Source organism: Athene cunicularia, assembly GCF_003259725.1.
Source record: "Athene cunicularia isolate RWA chromosome 1 unlocalized genomic scaffold, athCun1 chr1_part1, whole genome shotgun sequence".
NCBI lineage: Eukaryota > Metazoa > Chordata > Aves > Strigiformes > Strigidae > Athene > Athene cunicularia.
The window spans coordinates 114,770,999-114,795,594 of NW_020799091.1; the positions used below are offsets into that span (position 1 = coordinate 114,770,999).

At 39.4% G+C, this 24,596-nt stretch overlaps 1 protein-coding gene across 3 annotated transcripts in view; it reads right to left on the minus strand.

The window, feature by feature from the left end:
* The window catches only part of EPHA3 (EPH receptor A3), a 217,397-nt gene that overhangs the window by 17,671 nt on the left and 175,130 nt on the right, over positions 1-24,596 (minus strand). For 2 of the 3 annotated variants that reach the window (XM_026842010.1, XM_026842000.1), the window contains exons 10-14: positions 24,082-24,267; positions 17,788-17,849; positions 15,244-15,453; positions 4,037-4,186; positions 2,098-2,291 (exon numbers count right to left, since the gene is read on the minus strand). In XM_026842010.1, the coding sequence (XP_026697811.1) occupies positions 2,098-2,291; positions 4,037-4,186; positions 15,244-15,453; positions 17,788-17,849; positions 24,082-24,267 (802 nt within the window). Of the gene's footprint in view, positions 1-2,093; positions 2,292-4,036; positions 4,187-15,243; positions 15,454-17,787; positions 17,850-24,081; positions 24,268-24,596 lie in introns of those variants that run through there. The other variant, XM_026842020.1, reaches the window with a different exon arrangement.

The following is a 24,596-nucleotide window of genomic DNA, read 5'->3' on the forward strand; positions in this document are numbered from 1 at the left end:
GGAGGGAGGGAGGGAGGGAGGGAGTAAAATTCACTGTGCTCCATATCGAAGCCAAAGCATCAACCTGCCATGTGGAGCATTTTACTGAGGTCTCACCTAAAGCAGTTGTGAGAAGTCCCCCACCATGTTAGTAGCCTCCTTCCTTCCCCATACTGTGTCATGAGCAGAGAGCAGGGCATCAAGGTGTGGATGTGCAGCCTCTGCTGCCCGTGCCAGTAAAGCATATAATGCAATAGGAGCAAAGAGAGCAAGAGAGAGACAGGAGAGAGCAGAATTGCACTGTGGTGCTCCTGCACAGAACCCAGCATGTGCAAATGGTACTCAGACTGAATTTAATCTCCATTACAGGATATCAGCTTTTACTGGCTATGAACAGGTAACTGGAAATCATTGTTTTCAGCTCTGCTGTGGTTCAACTCCCTGACTGAATGGACAGGGAACATTTTGCTTCTGTTTGGAATGCAAAACATGCAGCACTGGTTTCTGCAATCAAATCCCCAAACCAAAACACAGTAGCCGTGACTCCCAATTTCTCTATTCACCAGATTGCTGCAATATGTCCCTAGAAAATAATTATTTGCAGCAACCATTTGCCAAATAGGGGTGCAACAAGTTTAGAAGAAATGTGTTTGAGAAGTTAGTGTTTAAAAAGTTTGGGGTTTTTTTCCAAATTTTTTTTTTTTTTTTGTATTTTTTGTTACCTGACAGGTAACAGAAATATTTGCTTTCATAAATGTGTTAGTTTACTATGTGTTAAACGCTCACCAACTAAATTATCAAAATATAATTACTGTGCAAGTAGTCTTCTTTCAGTATATATTTTTAAAAGCAAAGCCCATTAGCATGGCTGCCTTCCTCCTCCCATCTCTGCTTTCTTTTTCACATCTCTGGAGAGGCAGTAGAAGGCAATTAGAATAGCCAGTCTCTAGCTCAGGATGCAACTCGATGCCAGGGGCCACGAAAAAGGAGGAAAGGTCCACGTCCCCTGCACAGCAGGCTGCAGTATCAATGTGGTTATTCCTGCTCTCTTAGCTCCCTTTCCTTCTGTGCCTTTCCATTCGATTCCCATGGCGAGAAGTGTGCTGTGTTAGAAGTAGAGGTCTGAGATGAATGTTTTGCTGTGCTTCTTTACGAAGCTTGCCTCAAATTAGACTCTGGTCTCTTGTCCACTAAAACTCTCTCCAAGACCTGGGCCTGAAGCAGCGAAGTGCATTTCTCCCTGACTCTGCCTGCTCTGTGGACAGAAAAATTTGCACTAGCATTCATGCTAAAAGTAATTTTACATCTTCTCAGATCACTTCAGTAAGACATTTTGTGCATTACACAAACCAATTCACTTAAACCCTACTTAACCAAAGCTCTTATTTCACTAGATCCTGATTATGTCCTTAGGTGTCAACACACTCTTCAGTTAGACTCTCTCAGTGACATAATTCTTATCTCATCACAGTGATCTTCTAGAATGTGTTGAATAACCAGGATTATAAATGAATGTTTTCAATGCAATTAGGAATATTGTACAGGTTGGAAATGAATTCCTAGTTAAGGCATTGATCTAACAGGTAATGTAAGTGCATTTTTAAATTTGTGAGACCTACTGAAAGCAAAATGATTATTCATATGATTAAAGTTAATGCAACTTGTCAGAGCAGAGCATAAGAGTGTAGGCTATGTGTTTGGACTCAGTTCAGAAAGATACTTAGGAACATGGTTAGCTGTAACCTATGAAACACTAAGCACTTAAGACACCACATAAGGTCAGAAGGACAATGAAGATCACATGATGGACAAATTTGCCATCTGTTTTTCTTCCAAACGTCTGCTCAATTTTACAATGAGTTTCATAACCCTAGCATAACAGCTTCTCACAATTTGAATAAATAATAGCAAATCATAAATAAAAATAACAAAAATAATTGTAATACTAAATTCTCCTCCCAAAGGGAAACTCAGGAAGCTTTCTCTAGCCTTCAGGATTGCAAACAGCTACAGTTAGAAGTTGAAGAAGCAGGTGAACAAAGTAAACAAATTCTAATTATGGAAGATGAAGAAATAAAAGACATTTATTTATGTGCAATATAAGATCTCATATGTCACCTTGCCGCTGCATTGGTGATTATTTTCAGACTGCTGGGATTACGGATCAGTTTGTCCAGGATGCTGACAATCTGCTCAAACTTGGGTCTGTTGTTTCTGTCTTTCTGCCAACAGTCCAGCATCAGCTGATACAAGGCAGCTGGGCAGTCCATAGGAGGTGGCAAGCGGTACCCTTCATCGACAGCCTTAATCACCTGCACAAGGATAAAAGTTTTTGAAAACTTAAAGGCACTTATATCAACTTGGTTTTATCAGTTCTGTGAACCACATTAGCATGGACATTCTGTGTTTAAACAAATGTGTTTATTCACTAATTGTCTTGTCGTGCAATGCCTCTGGTTTATCTGCAAAGTAAACCAGGCAGTAAATTAGGCATACAGAAAGGGGAGTTAAGACACAGTATGTGACTTTGAGGAAGGTGAGAGTCTAGAAAGGATCCCACAGGGCCAGAAGATATCTTTAAAACTTACCACGTGGATAACCGTACACTTCCTTCTAGGCAGTGCAGGCCCAATTGTTCTTTCACTTGTTTAGATTGACAAAATTTGTCTAGATTGTCTATAATATGTCTATGGTGTCTATAATTTGTGTAGATTGACAAAACAGAATTAACCCAGAATTTACACTGTTATGAAGCTTTTTGATACAACCTTTTCACTATAGTACAACATCTCTTGATCAGTCCTACAGTATCTATTGTGCCATAAATAAAAACCCCAATGTATTCTAAGTAGAAAATGATAAAGCCATATTCTGTTAATCTTTCCTTTTTATCTAGATCAGTTCATTCAAATCAGGACGAACTATCCTCAGTCAGAACAGGCATAAGAAACCAGTCCATGGCTTAAGTAGGTAGACATGAAGCAGAGGCACATAAATAGGTTAATTCTGCTGTTTCTGATTTTAATGTGATATTATTAAAGGCATTTCACTACTGTATCAGCCTACATAACACAATTCATTAATCTCCACGAACAGTAGAAAAAACATTCATGACTAATTAAAAGAAATACAGTTTTCTGAAGAGACTTGGGTTCCAGAGGTACTAATTCGAAAGGAAGTTTTATTTTTTCCTTGTTTATCATGAAGTACTACAGAAAATGTCTGACTACAACTATGTTACTGACATTTTTTATTTTAATACTAGTAACAATATATACCAAACCCTTGGAAAATCTATTTGTGCTAGTGACTGAGCTTCAGAAAATTCAGTTCGTAAGTAACTCCTGTGGAATAAATCTAGGATTAATAAGATAACAGAAAAAGAACCCAATATAGATATAATAAGAGTATTGTTTGGGGAAAAGTTATATTTCTTACAAAAATACTAGGAGAGATCCATTAATCATTTGGACATCAGGCTTGGATAGTTTACTAATGTTATAAAGAAGCCTGTATTGGAAGTCTTCTAATCAGATCACTCTACTTCTCTATTTTATCTGCTGATTACTTCCAGAAGTATTTTTGTTTCATTAAACTCTTAGTAGAAATGCTTTGTTTCTCTTTTTCACAAGTGCCAAGAGCAATTTATTCTGTGTATTTGACATTTACAGAAAACTTCTACAGAATACTACACAAGTGGAACCAAAGGGGACCAACAGAAATTTCAGAGGGTGTTCTAACAATAAGCTACGGAATGTAAAAGGCAATGACTTCATTGCAGTGGAATTGTGTGAATCATCCTACAGAAAACCACCAGTGTGTTAAAATTCTCTGATGTGTTCCTTCAGAAGCCAAAATACCCTGCTATAAAGATGTTGGCATTTTATGAAGTTCATTAGAACTTTCACTTGACCAGGGAGATTTGGAGATACTCTTTTCTACATCTTATTCAATGTCAATGTCAAAAACTCAGAGCCACCTGGTTTCATTATGCTTCGCTTCCTTTCACAGCTTGATCCTTTATTTGAGAACATAACTCAGATAACAATATACTCACATCCTGGTTGGACATCTCCCAGTATGGTCTCTCTCCATAAGACATCACCTCCCAGAGAACAATCCCATAGCTCCATGCATCACTGGCTGATGTGAACTTCCGATATGCAATGGCTTCTGGTGATGTCCATCGGATAGGAATCTTGCCCCCCTAGGGGCAAAACAAAATAAAACAGTCCATATATATAATTTTGCATGATTGTTTTTGTCTCTGAGACTCTCATCTATCATTATATTGGCGTAAAAACCAGCATAAGATGGAAAATGGTATTGCCATTTGTCATGAAAGCATCTTGTACGCTATAGACGGTAAAATACATTACACCGCAAATCTACTGAAGTTACAGTTACATAATATAGTATATTATACATACTATAATATGTACACATATATATTTATGTGTAGCATAACATGCACAGATAATAAATGTTAAGCTAAGTATGGTTGATTTTCAGTTATAAAATGTTTGGAAACTGGCAAGACAGTCTTACAGCATTAAGGATGAAAAAGCTAGTACAAGGTTCATGCTTATATCCTAGACCCTTTTGCACAGCACGAGAGGGCTGGATTTGGCTATTTGTAAGGCATTTCAAGTGGATTCCCTGCTGGTGTGGAACCTTCATGTTTCACTATGGTTTCACCCCATGTTTTCTAGGACATTCAAGGAAAATGAGGGGCCACGATGTTGCTCTATTTCACTAATGCCAAGCCTCCAATTGCACAAGGCAGTGACTGTGACCATATGCACAAACTTCCCATTCCAAAGCTGTCACAGACAGTCACAGAAGAGAGATTTGGATAGGGTCATCTGTGCAGAGGGAGAATGGAAAAGGGTCATCTGGGAAAGCGGTCTTAAACATTTTTTACCATCACAAGAGAAGCAAGCCTTCCTTAAGTGATGTAAACTTGAAAAGAATTAAAGCTACCATTACAATTAATATTGGAGTTAAGGGAACATCTCTCTGATTATGGACACCACTTGGTGCCATAGTAAAATGCACACAAACAGCCTCAGGCTGAGCTTCTGCAAGATAAGAATTAGAGGGAAGAATTTCCAGTGGTGCCAGCTTTGAGAGAGGTTTTTAAGACTCTGATTTGCAAATGATGCTTGAGAAAACAAAGTTCTAAAAGAATGGTGAAAAAACTTGTTACTTAAGGTAATTCTGGAGTTAATATATTTGAACACCGAAAACTGAGAGTTTAAAGTTGTTTCCAGTTCCAGTGTTGCACGATATGTATATGGATATATTCTGAAGATTTCACACTAGACTAGCTATTTGAGGTACCTTGGCAATCCCCATTATACTACTACAGTCATACACTTGTCCTCACAATAACCTGTGTGGGAAGGAAATGCTCTTATTTCCACTGAATAATCAACAAGAAATAAAATGTAAAGATATTAATGCTTTGCCTACACTTCCATAAACTTTACCTGCACTGAGGGTAGCCATACACTTTCCAGCTTTAGATTAACTAGCTTGGTTAACAATAGATATTGGGACATTAGTTTTAATTAAAAAACTAAATACACTGAAGCCTAAGCATTTTCAATTTCATGGCTAATATTGCATAAATTAGATTAAATATAAGTAACACAGGTAAGGCTGACTCAGGCTGCAATTTAGACCTCCAAAATGTCACTAGATATGTCTTAGAGGCTTGGCAAAGGTCAGAGAGAGAATCTATCTTGGCATACAGTTTTTATGGATCCCATCCTATTTAGCAGACTCCCTACCTTAACCAAAAGACAAACCTTCCTTTCACACACAACCCTTAAAATTAGGTAATCATTGATGTTTGTCATTACTTGTGGACTAACAGGTAGGACACAGAAAATAAACAGCAGTATTTGAAACCACTGTTTCATCACAGGAGCCAGACTGGAGAGCCTGATCTCTCTCTCTCTCTCTCTCTCGGAAATCTATAAGATTATGTTCTTTAGTCACAAAAGCTACATCATATTTTCTGTTCATTCTAAGTTTATTCACAATTCCCAGTGCTGCTCCATAACAGTACTGAGAACTTAAAAATTATTTTGTTTTTCTCATACCCTATTGATAAGCAATATTATAGCCCCTTAACAAATGTCTGGGGTCCCTTAGTGACTCCAAGGCACAGCCAATAAACAAGGAAAGCTCTCCTGTGTCCTAATGTTTTCACAACAAATCCACTTACAGTTTTAGATGTGGGGATGATAAAGAAATCAATCCCACTTTTTTTTCTACACATACTAGTAGAGTGAACTTTGATTTCCAATAAAGAACATCAATGCTGGGGGAAAGCCATATCCTAATTTTACACAGACAACCCCCCCCGCAACGAACAGAAAGAGCTGCCTAATCAAACATTTCCCATTCATCCCACATGCTCAGAAGTCACCCACAAAACTGAGTGGACTTACAGTGCAGCTGCACACTGAGAATACCAACAGACCTGCCCACAGGGTGCTCACCTACCCCACCCCATCTCAACTTCCAAGACAAAACTGCCTCTACGCTACCTGAGACGTAAACTGCAAAAGACTTCTACAGATCAAACCCAACCCTGTGACCACCTCTGGAAAGGAATGTGCAACTCAAGGGGCTGCTGAAGCCAGGCACAAGGGGTCACCACCATGCCCCATGGCTAGCAGGGGCTTCTGAACTCCATCCTCCTGCCAGCACTCCCACAGGCTACTGTGTCCAGCAGGGACCAAGACAGACCAACACTGGTGTTTGGTTTGAGATGAAATGTTTCAATCTCCTGGCCAGCTGGAGATGTAAAAGGGGGAACTGTTAATCCTGGCTGCTTCCCTAGTAACACCACCACGTCAGACAAGCCCCAGGCCTCCTCTCACCTCTGCTGACCCCTCACCTTGTGCCCCGAGGCGTCAGCGCTGCTGGGAAAGAGGCTGTGCCATCTGATTCAAAAGAAACTGAGATACAGAGCTAGGTGTCATGAAAATGTAGCCAGGCTGGGCCTCATCTTTCACCAATTGCTTTGGCTATGTTTTGAATAGAGGGATGGCAGAATATACACCTACGACATGCCACATAAGAAAGTCCTCGAGGCAGGGAGCGAGTAGTTATGCTGTTTTTCTTGCATCAGCACAATGGCTGGTTCTGTGAAACACAGAAGTATCATTTGGGAGTTTTCAAAATATTACTCTAAAAAAATCTGAATTTCTGTGGGTGGCTTCAGGATCATGTTAAGATACAAAAATGGAGTCTTTCTTGTGGAACCCTAGAGAAATAATTGCCAGATGCCACATGGAAAAATGTGCTTGTGGCTAGAAATGAGCACTTTAGGCAAGGGCAGTAAATATCATATTTGACAGAAGGTCTTTACCTTTATAATCTTATGGAAAAAGTCATTTATACAGTTGGAGAAACACATTTACACAAAATGACATTAATTAGTTTCCTAACATTTTGGGACTGCTTTATTGCAGGGTAAGGAAGATTATAAACTCAATGAAACAAAGGTCTCCTGGTTTTGTTTTAGTGAAAAATGAAGGTCCATCAAGCCTAGTTTCTATTGCAAGGAAACAAATTTCTTTACTAAGTCTCAGCTGTAACTTTATGCAAACATACAGATAGATATATGTAGCATTACCATAAATGAGACTAAAATATGGAGAGCATTACAACGTAACTACAAAAGGAATCAGCTGCCACTGAACAGTGTAAAACTACAATTTTGCTATTCTTCTCCCCAATTTGTCACAAAAATGTCAATCTTATCTTTGTATTTAAAAGGGAACTTTGCTGACTTGTTTTTTGAATAGTTTAAGAGCAAGAAAAGCAAAACCCCCAAAGTTCTAGAAAATATTTTTTAGACAAATAAGCATTTTAACAAAAAAGAAAATTATCCCCAAAGGATTATGTAGCATTTACATTTTATCAGCTGTCAAAATATCAATATATGCAGAAAATCTGAAAAATCATTTCAAACTAAATGCATGCTTTTCTATTGCTGTTACCTTTGAAAATGATAAGGCTTACTGTAACTCAAAAAGTCTATTTTGAAATTCCAAAGCCATGATCATCCAGCATTAGAAAATCCCTTTTAGCTTCTCTCCATCACTTTTGAGAAATAAACACCTAATTTAATATATACTACCTCTTCAACTTTCTGCTTTGCCAGAAATAAGGATATTCTTTTCAATATCCTTTGCCAGGATCAAAGACATCTTACATAACTTACACAAAACTGATCTGAGCAAAAATACATAGAATGGTTTGGTTTGGAAGGGACCTTAAAGACCATCCAGTTCCACCCCCTGCCATGGGCAGGGACACCTTCCACTAGCCCAGGTTGCTCAAAGCCCCGTCCAGCCTGGCCTGGAACACTGCCAGGGAGGGGGCAGCCACAGCTGCTCTGGGAAACCTCTGCCAGGGCCTCACCACCCTCACGGGAAAGAATTTCTTCCGTACATCTAATCTAAATCTAGTCTTTCTCATGTTAAAACCGTTACTCGTTATCCTATCCCCACACCCCCTGGTCAGGAGTCCCTCCCCACCTTTCCTGTAGCCCCTTTCAGTACTGGAAGGCCACTATAAGGTCTCCCCGGAGCCTTCTCTTCCCCAGGCTGAACACCCCCAACTCTCTCAGCCTGTCCTCACAGGGGAGGGGCTCCAGCCCCATGAGCAACTTCATGGCCTCCTCTGGACCCGCTCAATCAGGTCCATGTCCTGCTTGTGTTGGGACCTCAGAGCCATGTCTTTCTAATGTTGGGGGTCCCGGAGCTGGACACAGCATTGCAGGGAGAGTCATTCCAGAGCAGAGTAGAGGGGGAGAATCCCCTCCCTCGGCCTGCTGGCCACACTTCTGATGCAGCCCAGGACACGGTTGGCTTTTGGGCTGTGAGAGCACATTGCTGGCTCAAAGTCAATTTTCCATCCACTAATACCCCCAAGTCCTTCTTCGCAGTGCTTCATTTACTTTTGCTTAAATTAAACCAAACACTTTTTCCCTAGACCATAGAGTGGTCTAGTAGTAAAGAAACAAGCTCCCGTACTTGTTTCTTTACTCGTCTTTTGGGTTTTACCCCCTTTCCTCAGTCTCCAGATATTTAAAATGAGTATAATGATACCTGCTCTGTAAACAGCTATGACGAACATACTAAGAAATCTTACCTGTTAATTTGTTTGCTTTTTTAAAATTTGTACTGTATGTCCATCAGGCTTTCATGTGATATAATCTTCTTTATCTATTATCTCTGTTGCTTATACTCCACTGGAAAATCTGAAATTCTAATATTATTGGCTGATATTACTGGGCTCCTACCCTTCAAAACTATTACTGTAAGAACTGAATATGTAAGACAAACTTGCTAAATGAAAAATTGTTATAGATATGCCTAGGGAAAAGGTTTGCCCAAATTTATTTGATAGAGGCTTATAAAGAGAAATTTACATGTACATGTATCACTAGACACTGCTAATATATTTACTGATTATTTTCTGAATTTAAATACACGTTTTAAGTATTTTTGTCATGGACTTCCTTTAAGGACATGCTCATCATGTAGCCAAATAAGGTGTCTGGATTTGAGTAGAAAGCAAGCATTAGTATTAGAAAGTGTAGGAGTGTGTTACTGCAGCTCAAAATCCCTGGCAGTCTAGGTCAGAGAACCACTCTTGGGGTCTGAAATTAGTGAGCAGCAGTAACTGAAAGTTTTATCTGCTCTAGACTGAGCTGTGATTCCTACAGTATCTGGTCATTCAGCATAATTAATCTAAAGTCAATGAAGTCCTCAATTTATTTCTAGCATGTCTGGCACTGCAGACAAGGCAGCTGTTTCCAGACCTTCATAAACCATTCCAATATTCTGATTTATAATCTGTTACAGGGTGACTGCTACAGGCACCTAAGCCACAGGCCTGGGGAGAGGAGAATCAAGAAAAATGGATTCTAACAGAATTATTAGAGAACTTTGCAGGAAAACCTGAAGGTAAAAGCCTGACATTAATTCATTAAATGAGAACTTAGGCTAGTTCAGGAGATATCTCACTGGTACAGAATAAGATGGTTTCATGTGAGTGAGATGATCCTGACTTACCCTCTTAAGCACCTGAAAATTACTTGATGGTACTTGTTCATCCCTTACTTATGAATATTTTGTCTTAAAATGGTCTCCTTCTGGAGGGGTAAATGACAAAAGAACACTGCTTTTCTCCCTTGTGCTTATCAGGCAAGAGAATTTGTGGGGGTTTGTTTCCTTTTTTTACCACCCCCTTCAATACACTCAGACTATTACGGTGTTTTTGCATATATAGGGAACGAACAAGCCACAATAAATTTCTGTCAGGCACCAGATAATACAATAATGTGTGCATAACAGAAGGAACCTGTGTGTCCTTCCCTGTGCTTGCCCTGTCCTCCCTGCTCTGGCACTGCTACGTGGGGGCACAGGCTACCAGAATACTTGCCATCAAAGCACAGCATTTTTTTGAAGTGATGTAGATTTAATGAATAGTTATCCATGCAAATATAATAACTGGACAGTGTTTTATGCTGAAATGTCACGAACACCAATGATGTATCTGACTAGGTGCTTAAATAGTCAAAGTTCGGCTACTGATTACCCAAATATTATGCATTTGAGAGACATAATTACAGTCCCTCTACATGTGTGATGGCTTAAATTTACTTCTAGTTCATACTGTGTCATTACTCCACCCACTTGTCATACAGATATCTAAAAATAATAAGAATAAAAAAGACAATTTGACAATGACAATTTTAATGCAATCTTGGCCTTTCAATTAAAAGCGAATAGGTATGGAGAATGTAGATAATTACAGTACATCCCCTCCAGCACAAAGGCTGAGTAAAAAAATAATCCAAACAGTCAGACTGATTCACATGCTGGCTTCTGCTTCTGTAAGCAGGCAGACCACAGGTTGCTAAAGGCCTTTTGTGGTATCTAGTCAGTGACAATAATTCAGAAGGTAAAAAATGACCCTGTCAGGTAGCAAAGTTTTCTTACAATTCCTGATTCTCTGTTTCACATGTCCACCTGTGATCTTTACATATCCTTCAGAGCTCTTGTACAATAGCATGAATATCACAGACTATGTATTAATATAAAAAAGGGATACATATATTATTGATATATAAACGGATACATGTTCATATTTTTTATGCAAAGCTTCAGACACAGCTTCTGAGAACAGAACAACATAAAATTTCACACAGTCAGTGGTGTGTATTGAAAGCCTGAAGGGCTGACTGGGCTTCTTGAGGGTATACAAATCCTGAATTGCAATATGAATTAAAGCAATAGAATCATTCTCAGGATTTGACATTTACAGGTAGAAAATAGAGGTAGAAGAGGAGGCTAAACAGCTAAAACGTCTATCTTTGTATCTAACTCTATAAATTTCCTTAGTACCACTAATACTAAATGGAGAACTGGGAGTGGGAAGAGGTGGAGGGGAGGAAAGTCTGTATCTATTAATATAGTATGCATTATTTACTGTTTGAATGTTTGGAATTGTGGTTATAGTTTGGAATTTTTGTTTTTTTCAAAGATCTTGCTGAGTAGTTGTTGTCCTTTAGTTGTAAAGGCATGAAATTGTTTGGGATGACACCATTATTTTAAGAAGTGTCACTATTTTTGTGTTCGTTTTGTCTTATGGTGGGTACTATTGGATGAAAAGCTAGACATGAGCCAGCAATGTACGCTTGCAAACCAGAAAGCCAACTGTATCCTGGGCTGCATCAAGAGAAATGTGACCAGCAGATCAAAGGAGATGGTTCTCCCCCTCTGCTGCACTCTTGTGAGACCCCACCAGCAGTGCTGTGTCCGACTCTGGACAACACAAGGACATGGACCTGCTCGAGCAGGTCCAGAGTAGGCCACTAAGATGCTCATGGGGCTGGAGCACCTCCCTTGTGAGGACAGGCTGAGAGAGTTGGCTCCAGGGAGACCTTATAGCGGCCTTCCAGTACTGAAAGGGGCTACAGGAAAGGTGGGGAGGGACTCCTGATCAGGGGGTGTGGGGATAGAATGAGGGGCAATGGTTTTAAACTGCAAGAGCGTAGATTCAGATTAAATATAAGGAAGAAATTTTTTATGATGAGGATGGTGAAACACTGGCACAGGTTGCCCAGAGAAGCTGTGGATGCCCCAACCCTGGAAACATTCAAGGTCATGTTATATGGGTCTCTGAGCAACCTGATCTAGTCAAAGATGTCCCTCCTCATTGCAGGTGGGTTGGACTAGATTACTGTTAAAAGTCCTTTCTAGCCCAAACTATTCTATTATTCTACAATACTATGATTCTATAATTAGTGCTTGCAAAATGCACTAGGAGCAGCCTAGGAAACTGTCCTGTGTTTTGTGATATGACTAAGCAGCAGGAACATGAACTGCCCAGCCTTCTGCCAGTGGACTGGAGCTCTGTTTCACATTTGTGGTTCCCAGTTGTTTAAGCTGGGGATCAAACATACCCCAGGGACACACTACCTGGACATATATACAAGATTCACTTCAAAGGAAACTTGAGCAAAAAGATGAACAGTAAATAGCTTTCTCCTTCTCTCAGAGTCAAGATGTAGCAGAGGTATATTCAGCAACTACTTTTGAAAGAAATTAGATTTGTCCTAGGCTGTTTTTGAAAGTTTTAATTATCTGAGCATCTTCCTGCAGCAGTTTGCATATATACCATAAATGCCAGATGGAGTTTACTGAACACAGATGATTACACTTTACAGAATGGTTTCTTTCCATCTGATTTCACTACCTTAATGTAAATAGGCAGGTAGTCTTAGCAAATAGGTGTCAGAAGGAGAGGAAGAAAATAAAATCCAACTCTGTACTTGGCCACAGGAAATCCACATGTAACACTGGACAGACACACTGACACCCTGTTCACCCTGGGTTGCCTTAGCCACCCATGGATATAAGTCACTGACGATTGCCTTAATTTTCAGAGAAATGTGTTTCCCTTATAAAGCCATGTGCTATGCAGTTTGATGGGGAGCTAATTATTCCTCCCCATACAACTTTTTCATCTAAGTTAACTAGGACTCAAAGGTATCTTCAGCTCTTAATGTGAGTATGCAAAATGTCATTGCTAAATAGCAGGTTAGTTTTCATGCCCAGATGAATTTTGGAATAAGAGAATGGAACTTCAAAGTCTGGCAGAGGTACGTGTCCGAGCAGAAGAACATGAGCTAACCATGTAGCAAAGCTGTGCTGGGGGTGGGAGTAGAAATAGAGACTTCTCACCCACGGAGATATTAACACAAAGGGCATGTGTATGAAATGTGAGATGAATATGTTATGCTTGGTGGTGAGGATTAGTATCCCATTTTGGGCATCACATTTAAGGAAAAGGTAGTTAAGTCGAAAAGAATCCGAAGGAGACCAGCAAGAATAGTAAGTTTGGAAAAATTGCTTAGAAAATAAAAGAATGGAGGTATGCATGGGAAGAGGACGGCAATCTTCATGCATGTAAGCAGCTGCTTTAAAGCGGAGATCGATCACCTGGCTATGGGCAGTGGTGATAGGACACGGAGCAATCGGCTTAGCTTGCAAGTGTACATCCTGGGGGAGGGAGGTTAAACATGACACTAGATAAATACTATATCTAAAACTGTTTACCTCAGGGACAGTAACACCCATTACTTTCACAGGAGTTAAGAAGAGGGCAGGGAAGCATATCTGACAAGGCAATACACCTCTGGCTGAACTACAGACAATTTTCTCTTGAGGAACTCTCGCATTATATTAATATTTACTTATGAACACTGCACTATACTGAGCACTAAAACTGCTTTCTCCTACTAATGTTTCTTTATATTAACCATGAGGGATCTCTGCAGACAGTTTTCTAAAGTGATGCATATATTGCATATTTCTAACAACATGCCAAAGCTCATCAGAGGTCAAAGAAAGCACTGAAAGGTCAAGTAAAGAATAGTCTTTATCACTGGTAAATTATGAAGGTATGATTGATAAATATGTATCTATAAATGTATGTATATATAAAGTGTCTATAATGTGTAAGAAAACAGCTAGGATTTCTTTACTCATTTTGTCATGTTATTTTATTTTAATCATGAAGAAGATAGCATGGGAACTACCACAATAATTGATTGCTCCTGTCAGTGATCAGGAATGAAGGAAGCCCTACAAAACGCACATTAAGATTTTGCTGATATGCTGGTATGTTCTACTCTAATCTGGTTTGTACAGTGAAGAGGAGGCATCACTGCAAATTACACTTGACTAAGGTACTGAATATTAATGCCACTTTTTCTGGAGTTAATAAAATCTACTTGCAATAAGATTAAAGTGAACAACCAGACATCCCAGGGTAATATCTACATACACAAAGCTAAATGTGTGACTTCAAGGTTTCCACAATAAAACAGAAGTGCTATTCAAGTGAGAACAAGAGGTGCAGCAAAGCTGTATTTAGAAGGCACTGTGGCTTTTCTAAGGCTCTAAGCCAACAGCATAGCTTCCAGGCAGGATGAAATCCAGAAAAGAAACAAGTAACAGTCTACACTATGGGCAGTCCCCCATCTCCTAAAAGCTTCTCTATCTCAGGATCAAAGTGAGAGGTAAGTCTCCTCTTCAATATTGTTAAATCTCCAAAAGATGGGTACCACTCTGTATACATGATATAAGAAGGAGAAAGTACAGTAAACAAGATTTCTTTTTTTGCTTTACTTGGTTTTACTCAGTTAGGGGTACAACACCAGGTATAATACACCCTTGAAGAACAGTGTGCTCCAATCAGACATATGTCACATCATTCTAGAACACACAAAAAAAAGATTAAAAAATAAATAAATTATTGCTGGGTAGGATTTTTTTGACTGGGTGGGAGCTAAATCAGCAACATAACAAAACATGCTCAAAGCACAGATGAAGTCTTATATTATTGTGTGCCAAACCAACTCGGGCCTTTATTGTGGTATTCACTCCTTTACACACCCAGCAGAAAGAAACTGAGCCATGAATTTTGCATACTTTAAGAAAAATAATCTACCAACAGAAACCATATTTTTTGCCTTTGAACTTCTCTGAGACATGAATTAAAAAACAGCTGTGATGAGTCTCCAGTATTGAGCATCTCTGGGCATGCAAGACTGGATGGCCTCTGCAAAACAGAGTATAAGCCTCAGGGACGCCTTCAGATTTCAGTCTAACTTTGTCACAACCAACAAGAATATTAAAAGCATAAACACACACAGAAACTCACCCTTGTTGTGTAAGCAGCTTCTGGGTCATCTTCCAGTACACGAGAGAGACCAAAATCTGAGACTTTGCATACCAAGTTACTATTGATGAGGATATTACGAGCAGCTAGATCTCGATGGACATAACCCATATCTGACAAATATTTCATACCAGATGCGATCCCTCGAAGCATGCCTACTAGCTGGATGACTGTGAACTGGGCATCATGTTTCTGGAAAATATTAGAAATGTTTTTTTCAGAGAATGAAATGTCATTTCAGAGATTGTTCATGTTCCTCCTTGCACATAATTTTTGATAAAGACCCTGGAAGCTCCTCAAATAAAGAGCTCTTGAGTCAGGGGTCATGATTTAAATGCCACGCATGGAACTACTTTGCTCTGTGGAGGATAATCTCCCAGTCAGTTGAGGGAAGGGGACAGATTTTCAATTCAGATAAAAATTATTTTTTCCCATTCTTGCTGTCATCAGAATTTTAATTTCCTAGATGGGACCTGTGTGAAAGAGGCACATAAATTTGTGTGTGCTCATGAGACCGGAGTGTCAGGACATTAGGGAAACAGATGTCCAACTTCCCTGAAAGAGCATAGGAATTTTTAGTGAAAATCCCAGCCTTACCCAATGGACTAATGAAAGTTTTCTATTACACACACATTTTTTTAACAAAAGCAAATGCTGATCTGTTTCAGTGGCTTTCAGATTCTATTAAATATAAACTCCTTCCTCAAAATTTTTAACTTCAGGAACACAAAACCCACTTAAACACACTGTGACTTAACCTAGAAACCAATAGCTGCATATATTTCTAATTGTCTACTTCTGGACACATGTTTTAAATCTCCCAGCTCTTATTAATGCTGTTTATTAACATCTAGCTTTGATATTGATATATGGATACATAGATGACAGGATAACAGTACAACCCAGAGCAGCTCTCAAATGAATCCCTCAGTGCTGTAAATGTATCATCATGGGCAGCTCTCCAGCTCTTCCTGCTGCTTCTTCCAGAATTTTATTAAATACATGGGAGCTGGCTCTGCCATGTGGTGTGAGCTCACACAAATCAGTCTGCAAGACTGACTGCATTCATTTCATTTGTGATTAATATTCTTAGGGGCAATATTAGCACTATAAACATTAGACAAATATATGGCACAACAGATGCTTAAAGAGCCTCTCAGAATTCCCTTTCACAAAGAAATTAATTATTATAAAAGACTCTTAGCAGTTCCCTGTTATGAAGCCTTCTTTAACTAGAGCCAACAGAAAAGGATCTATATAGACCCTGAAAAAGATTTAGCTAGAAATTAGAAGAAGGTTTCTAACCATGAAAGGAAGGAAATGCTCAGATAGCCTTTCAGTGGCAATGGGGAAAGCAAACTGGTTTTAAAAGGCATTTATAAAAAGGGTTATATGGCCTGAGTTGTCTGTGATATTAATGAGTCACAAGGTTCCTATCTATGTTTCCACACAACAGTAGTAAAAAAAAGAACCAACAAAACCACACTCAAATGAATGAACAAGCTGAACAACTGCTTTGTACAGTCAGAAATTATTCCCCTTTCCTCAGAGCTTTCTTCAAGGATTTTCAGCCTAAACAAAATATATATAGTTCAGTACAGATATATTTCATTCAGATATACTGACACATTATTTATATGCATTTTACATGCTCTAGTGAACATCATAATATATATAGTACATACTGAAACTAAGGTTGACAATATATCCCCTTTTGGGGTTAAACGTCTAGTTCAGTGTTATGAATTTGGGGGATAATGTCATTCAGCCACGGCAGAACCAAAGCAGTCTCCCAGCCATGGCTGAGTTTGCCCTAACAAATTAAAATTAAACTAGTGTTTCCCCTCAGATGGGATTTCATTTCTGCTACACTTCTTGTTTTGCCACAAGTAAATCTTGGTGACACAGGGAGCATTCAAATTTTTTTAGGCTCACTGCCAACTTTGACAGAAAATAAAGATAAATCAACAACCAGTATTAGTATGTCTAAGGTTGGGGAAAGAAAACAGGCCAATAAAGTTTGTTAGCAAAACATTTCAAACACCCCCAGGCATGGGGTTATTCCCTAAACTTTTCACATTTAGGGAAATGGCTCTTGGTGTAGTACTACTGGTTTACTGATAAAATTCCCACAAATCTGTTCACTTTGGAAATTGCTTAGTAAGACATACAGGCTGCCAACCAATAAGCATAACTGCATTACAGTAGGAATTCAGCCTTCAGAAAAACAATTTCCATTTTTGTGTGTCAGAACGTTCTTATGGTTTGGTTTTTTTATTGATGTGACATACTAATAAAACAAAAATGTTCTCATTTTGGAATAATACTTACTGCAAGCAGTCAAAATGGACAAGCAGATACCTACCTGGCTTTCTGAGCACATCACAATACACACAGACCCAAACGGAGATAATGAAATATCAAGCAACAAGAGCTGATGATGAATCAGAGTACAGTGGCAGCAAGTTCATAACAAATTCAGAACAAGAGCCAGTTCTGCAACATGTAGTTCTCTCTTGCACTTACCCGTAGGAAGCTGTCCAAGGAACCATTTTCCATATATTCAGTAACAATCATAACAGGTTTACCTGCAAATACATTACAGGGGTCAGGCATTTAAAATGAATACATAACAATCAGTAAAAACAGGCATTTCAGAAATGTGCCCAAATCTCCCAAATCCCAAGGATAGTTTTACATTTTAAAAAAAAGCCAAAGATGCATGGGCAAAACCAGCTCTGTCCACAACATAACTGATTTCACTGACATCATCAGAAACACAGTCATTTCAGCATAAGCTAATACACATGTCCTGTGAGAAGCAGCTGAGGGAACTGGGGGTGTTTAGTCTGGAGAAGAGGAGGCTGAGGGGAGACCTCATCGCCCTCTACAGCTCCCTGAAAGGAGGGTGCAGAGAGCTGGGTTTGAGCCTCTTTAGCCTAGTAGAAAGTGACAGGACAAGAGGGAATGGCCTCAAGTTGCGCCAGGGAAAGTTCAGACTAGATATCAGGAAGCATTTCTTTCCAGTAGGGGTTGTTGGGCATTGGAATGTGCTGCCCAGAGAGGTGGTGGAGTCCCCATCCCTGGAGGTGTTCAAGAGTTGGGTCGATTTAGAGCTTAAGGATATGCTGTAGGTGGGAACTGTGCTAGGAGAACGGTTGGACTAGATGATCTCCAGGGTCCTTTCCAACCTTGATGATTCTGTGATTCTGTGAATTTTTAGCAGCTCAGCTCCCAAGAAACAAAGTGAAGCATCCTGCATTTTCAGTATACAGTGTCTCATCCATCACCATTGAATACAATCCTTCACAGAACTGCTAAATTTATGCAATGAAGTAGGTGTATTCTGCTATGCATTTGCCCTCAGTTTCCCTCTGGAAGGCAACTGGGCACTTGCTGTGGCGGGAGCTGCAGTTTCTCTCCAAAGGTGCCCTGGTCTGCACAACGAAGGTGCAAGACTGTGGAGCAGGGCTCTACCGCATGGGCACAGTCACTGTGTTCCTAGAGTTACTACAATAAGGGAGAGATTAAACAGCGTACATGGAAGCAATAGCATAAACCCTCTCCCTCAGGAGGTTATTTACAATGCATATAAATAGTAGAGCTTCAATATTTTCTGAGCATAAGCTGAAGAAAATGTTGGGGTGGTGATAAAGATGGAAGGGAGAGTGCAGTATAGAAGTAATACAGGGCATTGGAAAGAAAAGCAGAGCTGTAACACAACCACCTTCCACTTCTGGGAGTCAGCCCTCTTTCCGGGCAGTCCTGACTCCCTCTGCAGCAGGATCACCAATAACATGAACCTCCCTCCTGCCAAGCAAAACCTAGCTGGGGGCCAAACACTCTACAGCCACGGGGCAGAGACATGTTCTAAAGAAACAGCCCTGCATCCTTCAAAAGCCTCTAATATTTTTCAAAACTTGCTTGTGCAGATTCAGACCAGTTTGTGAAATCATTCTTTCTACCCTAAGGTATTTTGTAACATAACCAAGATTTTATATGCAACTCTGACATGTGGGAGAGGAATGAATGCAAAAATTAATGTGATTACGGTAAAGTTTCCAGAGAAAGGTCATTGCCCTGCTAATATTTTACTATCGTATGGATTTTATTATTTCACAATATTTTCTAAAGCTTTGTTTATTTTCTCTTTGTGGCAGAGAGAAAGGTGGGTAAGAGCATGGAGTTATTTAAGGAGATGAATTAGTATTTCACATAGAACACAGGAAGGCATCTGACCATGAAAGAATGACAAATGCCTGAATATTGTCTAGCAGGCATGGTGGCATCTTAGCTTTTAAAATTGAACAGCATGAGTCTTGAAGGAGCTACCAAGTAAAATTAAAAGCAAGAAAGCCATTAAAAAAGGAAAATAAACAGTAACAATTCCTCTTTAGTTTGTTTTTCAGAAAATACTACTTTGACCAAACAGAAATTCTTAGAAGAGAATTATTAATTTCAAAGAATGAGTTTAATGTAACGAGAAGAAAATCTTCTGTCCTCTTTGCATGGATTAATGGGTAAAAATATCTTCTCTCTGTTGTGCAAATGATGTGTTATACTGTGGGGAGTCACTAATGGGTAATCGACTGTCGTTCATTAACTAATAGGAACAAACACTTTATCCAAAACATTAATCTTGAATTACGTAGGATATGGTACAGATAAAAGACCTAACAATGTAAAATCTCTCTCTCAAAAAAAAAAAAAAAAAAAATTTTTTTTTTTTACTCACTCTTGTAAGCAAGAAATAGGCAGTGCAAGGAAAAGTACCTAACTTACACTGTGTGTGTAACAATAACCCAAAGGCATTTCTGGTAACACACAGGAAATGCTGCTGGATCTTTCAAGTAAAAGGTAGCACACCGATGGGACTACCCAAATCTTTCTGTGCCAATTCCAACACTTTGAAACCAGGATACAGCTTCCTGGTTTCTGTACAAATTCAGTCAATTTTATGACACATCAGAAGACTGAAATTAGAGTAAGAAGATATGTCTTTCAAATTATTAAGACAGCATCTTCTTGCCTTGCTCACCCATAGTCAGAAAGCCCCAAGTGCAGGGTTTCATGCTCATTCAGTTGGAAACGTGTCCATAATAAGAAGCATATGCTCTGAAGCAAAACGGTGCACTTTTAAAAGAACATTCTGCATTCATTTATCAAAGCACAGCCGTTTATACATGATAACAACTTGTGTCAACAGTGTTGTTGAAATTTATTATACTAACAGTCTACAAATTGCTGTAAATTATTAGTAAACTAAGCAGAACATGCGCGCTGTTTATTAAGACTCCTGCCTACAGCGTGCCCAGGAGACTGGTGTAGCAGCAGGAAAATGTAGAACAGAAACCCATGTGAAGCAGGGGAACAACTCTACACTGGAGCAAAGCACTGAAGTCTTATCTGGTGGGCACACCTCCTTCATACTGCCAGTGGGGTGTCCCACTGGCGAACTAGAGCCACCCCAGCTTAAGAACTTCTCATATTAAACAGCCCTGTTATAGGGATCACAACAATTACAGTTATTAGTTCTGTCAGAAGATCCGCTTAGTATGAAAAGCTACATGATTGCTAAGGGCCACCTGTCAAAAAGAATTTGGTTAATGAAGAAAAGGTCCTATCGCCTGTTTATCATGCATTACCTGTACTGAGCGTGATCCTGCAAATACTCCACAGGCTCTCTAGTGACTGTACATAAACTAACGCTTTTGAGTGGGATTTAATAGCTATCATTGAAAAACGTGAGCACTTGCTAATTTGTTATTAGAGTATATTGGTTTGGTTTAAAAAAAAAAACCCAACAAACCAAACCCCACAACCTTCACGTCCTTCTGTCATGCTACAGAATGCTAAAAAAAATAAATTATTACCTTTACTTGCATTTATGCCATACGATTTTATCCAGTAAAACTGATATAAATAATTCCAGAGCAGTTTGCTCAACTCCTGTATTCAAGCTATCTGGAGAGGGTGTTGTATCCCTGAGGTTTTTATTGACTTCAGCTGGGAATATTCAGGGTTTACTCTCTCATGCTTAAATGTGATAGGCAGCTGGCACCCCCCTACCCCCCCAAAATAGACAGCGGTCTGCTGTGAATACAGCTGAGTAGCAAACTTACTAATAGTCACTTATACAGAATACAGACAGAATTAGTAATGCACATTCGAAAGCAGTGCACAAATTCCTGCATGCACAGCAATTAAATTATTTTCTCAAGTGCCACAGGAATACAAAATGTAACAAAATAGATTTTAGCTCAGCTGCATACAGACTGATGCTGGCGTTTCAAGCCATTTTGGGACTGCAAATCTTATTCTGACTGTACAAAGCCTGTGTCATTAAAAAGCAGGAGATAACTTGGATTTATACTGGCAGACCTGGCAGTCCTTTCCTAATGGGATTGTAAGACCTAAACTGAAGAATAACTTCTTTGTTATTTAAATCAGGAAAATAGACTTTCATGAATCACACCTAGAGAAAGCATTATTATTGTAATTATGTCTCTTCATAACATATAGGGTTTTACATACTTTTCACTAGTTATTTTTAGACACATTCTTGTGGTTTTTTTATATCATATAATTTGTTGCAGTAAGCTATGAAATTCTTTCGTACCCATCAATGTTTGTGAAACCTTGAATCACACAATTTTTTAAAAAAAGATTCCTTAAAAACCAATAAAACCATCTACTTAAGAACAAAGTATTTGGCATACTTCTACCCAGTTAAAGTGGAAATGTGCTCAGCACATTACAAGCAATTCTCTGAAATGGCAAGGAGCTGCTTTGCCAGCAGAGACTTCTAGGATGAACTAGGAAACATCCTACCAATATTTTTCACTTCTCTGAAATATCTCAGAGCATTTTTTTAAGAATATATAAAACCTTATCGATCTCCCACCTAAAAACTACCACAGGTGGATAAATTTGATCATTAAATTTATCACCTTATGCTGATTTAAATTTTGAAAGTGTAGCTGAAGTCTCTGAATTTATGTCTCAAAAAACAAGCCAGTTTTGGTACTTCAGGCAACCTCTCTCTTCTACTGCCAACTGTTTCTGTCTTTCCACTTCAAAGTAGAGGACAATCAGCAGCACAAGCAACAAGAGCCAGAACTTGCCTACATGAATCACAGAATCATCTAGGTTAGAAGGGACCTTGAAGATCATCTAGTCCAACCGTTAACCTAACAATGACAGTTCCCAACTACAACATGTCCTTAAGAGCTAAGTCAACCCAACTCTTAAACTCCTCCAGGGATGGGGACTCCACCACCTCCCTGGGCAGCCCATTCCAACGCCCAACAACCCCTTCTGGAAAGAAATAGTTCCTGACATCTAGTCTAAACCTTCCCTGGTGCAACTTGGGGCCATTCCCTCTTGTCTTATCACTTGTTACTTGGTTAAAGAGACTCATCCCCAGCTCTCTGCAACCACCTTTCAGGTAGCTGTAGAGGGCGATGAGGTCTCCCCTCAGCCTCCTCTTCTCCAGGCATGAGGCAGCATCACAAGCACCAAATCTCACCAGCTGCTCATAAGGAGCAGAGCATGCTGGATCTGGGCAGCTTCAAGGAGACTACCACGGTTGCCATGGGAAAGCTGGGTAGAAGCTCTAAGACTGACCCCCACGATTCAGGAATGCCTGTTACAACCTGCTGTTTTCTTAGTGAAAGTGGAGCTGGCGAGTGTTCTTGAAAGGTGAGTACCATAAGCAGATGGAGATTTAAATTGCTTTCTCAACTGCCAAAATTGCAATTCTCAAAAAGAGAAGGTGATTTGTTATCATAAACATAGACAAACCCCCCCTCAAACCCATAACAAAACCAGCCAAAAGCAGATTTAGAAAATGTCTATTAGTAAATATATATATATATATATATCTTATCAAAGAAACAAAATCAATTTTACTATTGACAGCTTAAAGCCCCAAGATTTTTTTGAGATATTTACTAAGAGGTATAAATTCTGGAGGATCAGGACCTTTAAAATGCCTCATATCGGTACATACTGAACATCACATGGAGTATTTTCCCTGCATGAACACCACGCAGGAAAAAGTTTGGACCCATTTGTTAATTTACTAGTATCAGTTTCTGTAGCCAGGTAGGTTGTTCATTAATTTGTGCTAATGGTAAAATCTAATGATTAGGTTGAAAGCAGAACATACTGCTTCAGTGCAATTAGGAAACCTTAGGATATCAGACTCCACGACTCCTAACAGATTATCAGCAAGTGCCTCTTGGCCACTCTGTAGCAGTTTGTAGCTCTGGCATTTAATAACCCTGCCAGTTTGTTACTGAGATGCAGTATTCTTCAGAGATGCTCCTTTTTCTCCATGTTCTCAGTATGTTTTTCAAGCAGACTATATTTATTCCCCAATTCTTCCCAGCTCATCAACCCAGGCTACCATTTCCAAGTTCTCGTCAGCCTGAGCGCAGCAAGACGTGAAGGTCCTGCAGCTGCGCTGCGGGCAACTGCCTCTGACATTCTTCTGTGTTGAATCCATCAGCGTGGGTTTAGCTGGTGCTTTCACACGGGTAATTTTTTTCCTGCTTTTGAGAAAATACAATATACCATGCAAAAGCCAAGCTATGTGTTTCTGCTGTTACCTCTTTTGAAGTATATTTGGTACATACTAACAGGGTTATAGCATAAACATTTCTGGAAGAAGGTTTGCAGAGTATAAACACGGATGATTCAGTTTTTCATTTGCGTTTGCTCTTCCTTGAAAGATCAGTGAATCACAGAATACTTTAAGTTGCAAGGGAGCTCCAGCAACACTTCCCATGCAAAACAGATGCCCCAGTCATATCTTACTTTTAGTGACGACTCCCTCTAATCGAATGATATTAGGGTGGTCAAACTGTCCCATGATGCTTGCTTCTCCCAGGAAGTCCCTTCTCTGTTTTTCTGTGTAGCCAACTTTCAGGGTTTTGATAGCCACTGAAATTTCCTTTTTAGAAGGCAGCTTTAGGCGTCCACTGCACACTTCTCCAAATTCCCCTGAAAAAAGTGGAAAAATGACAAAAGATGAAATGTAGTTATTCCATGGGAATTTAAGAAAGAAGACTTAGTGTTCAGCTGAAGTCCCTGAAGTGTGATGTTTACTGGTGTGTTACCAGACCGGAGCTCCAAAGCACGCCTTCAGACAACTACTTAACATTTCCATGCTTGTGCTCTCCAGCTGACAAACTGGACAATGTCACTTATTTATGCTGCACATCCAGATGACTGCAGAGCAGAGGAATGCATAAATGTCACCAGAAAACTCCCTTTTTGTTTCAGTTGATGCACTGTGAGACAATAGTAGGAGAGCTAACTGATTAATGCTG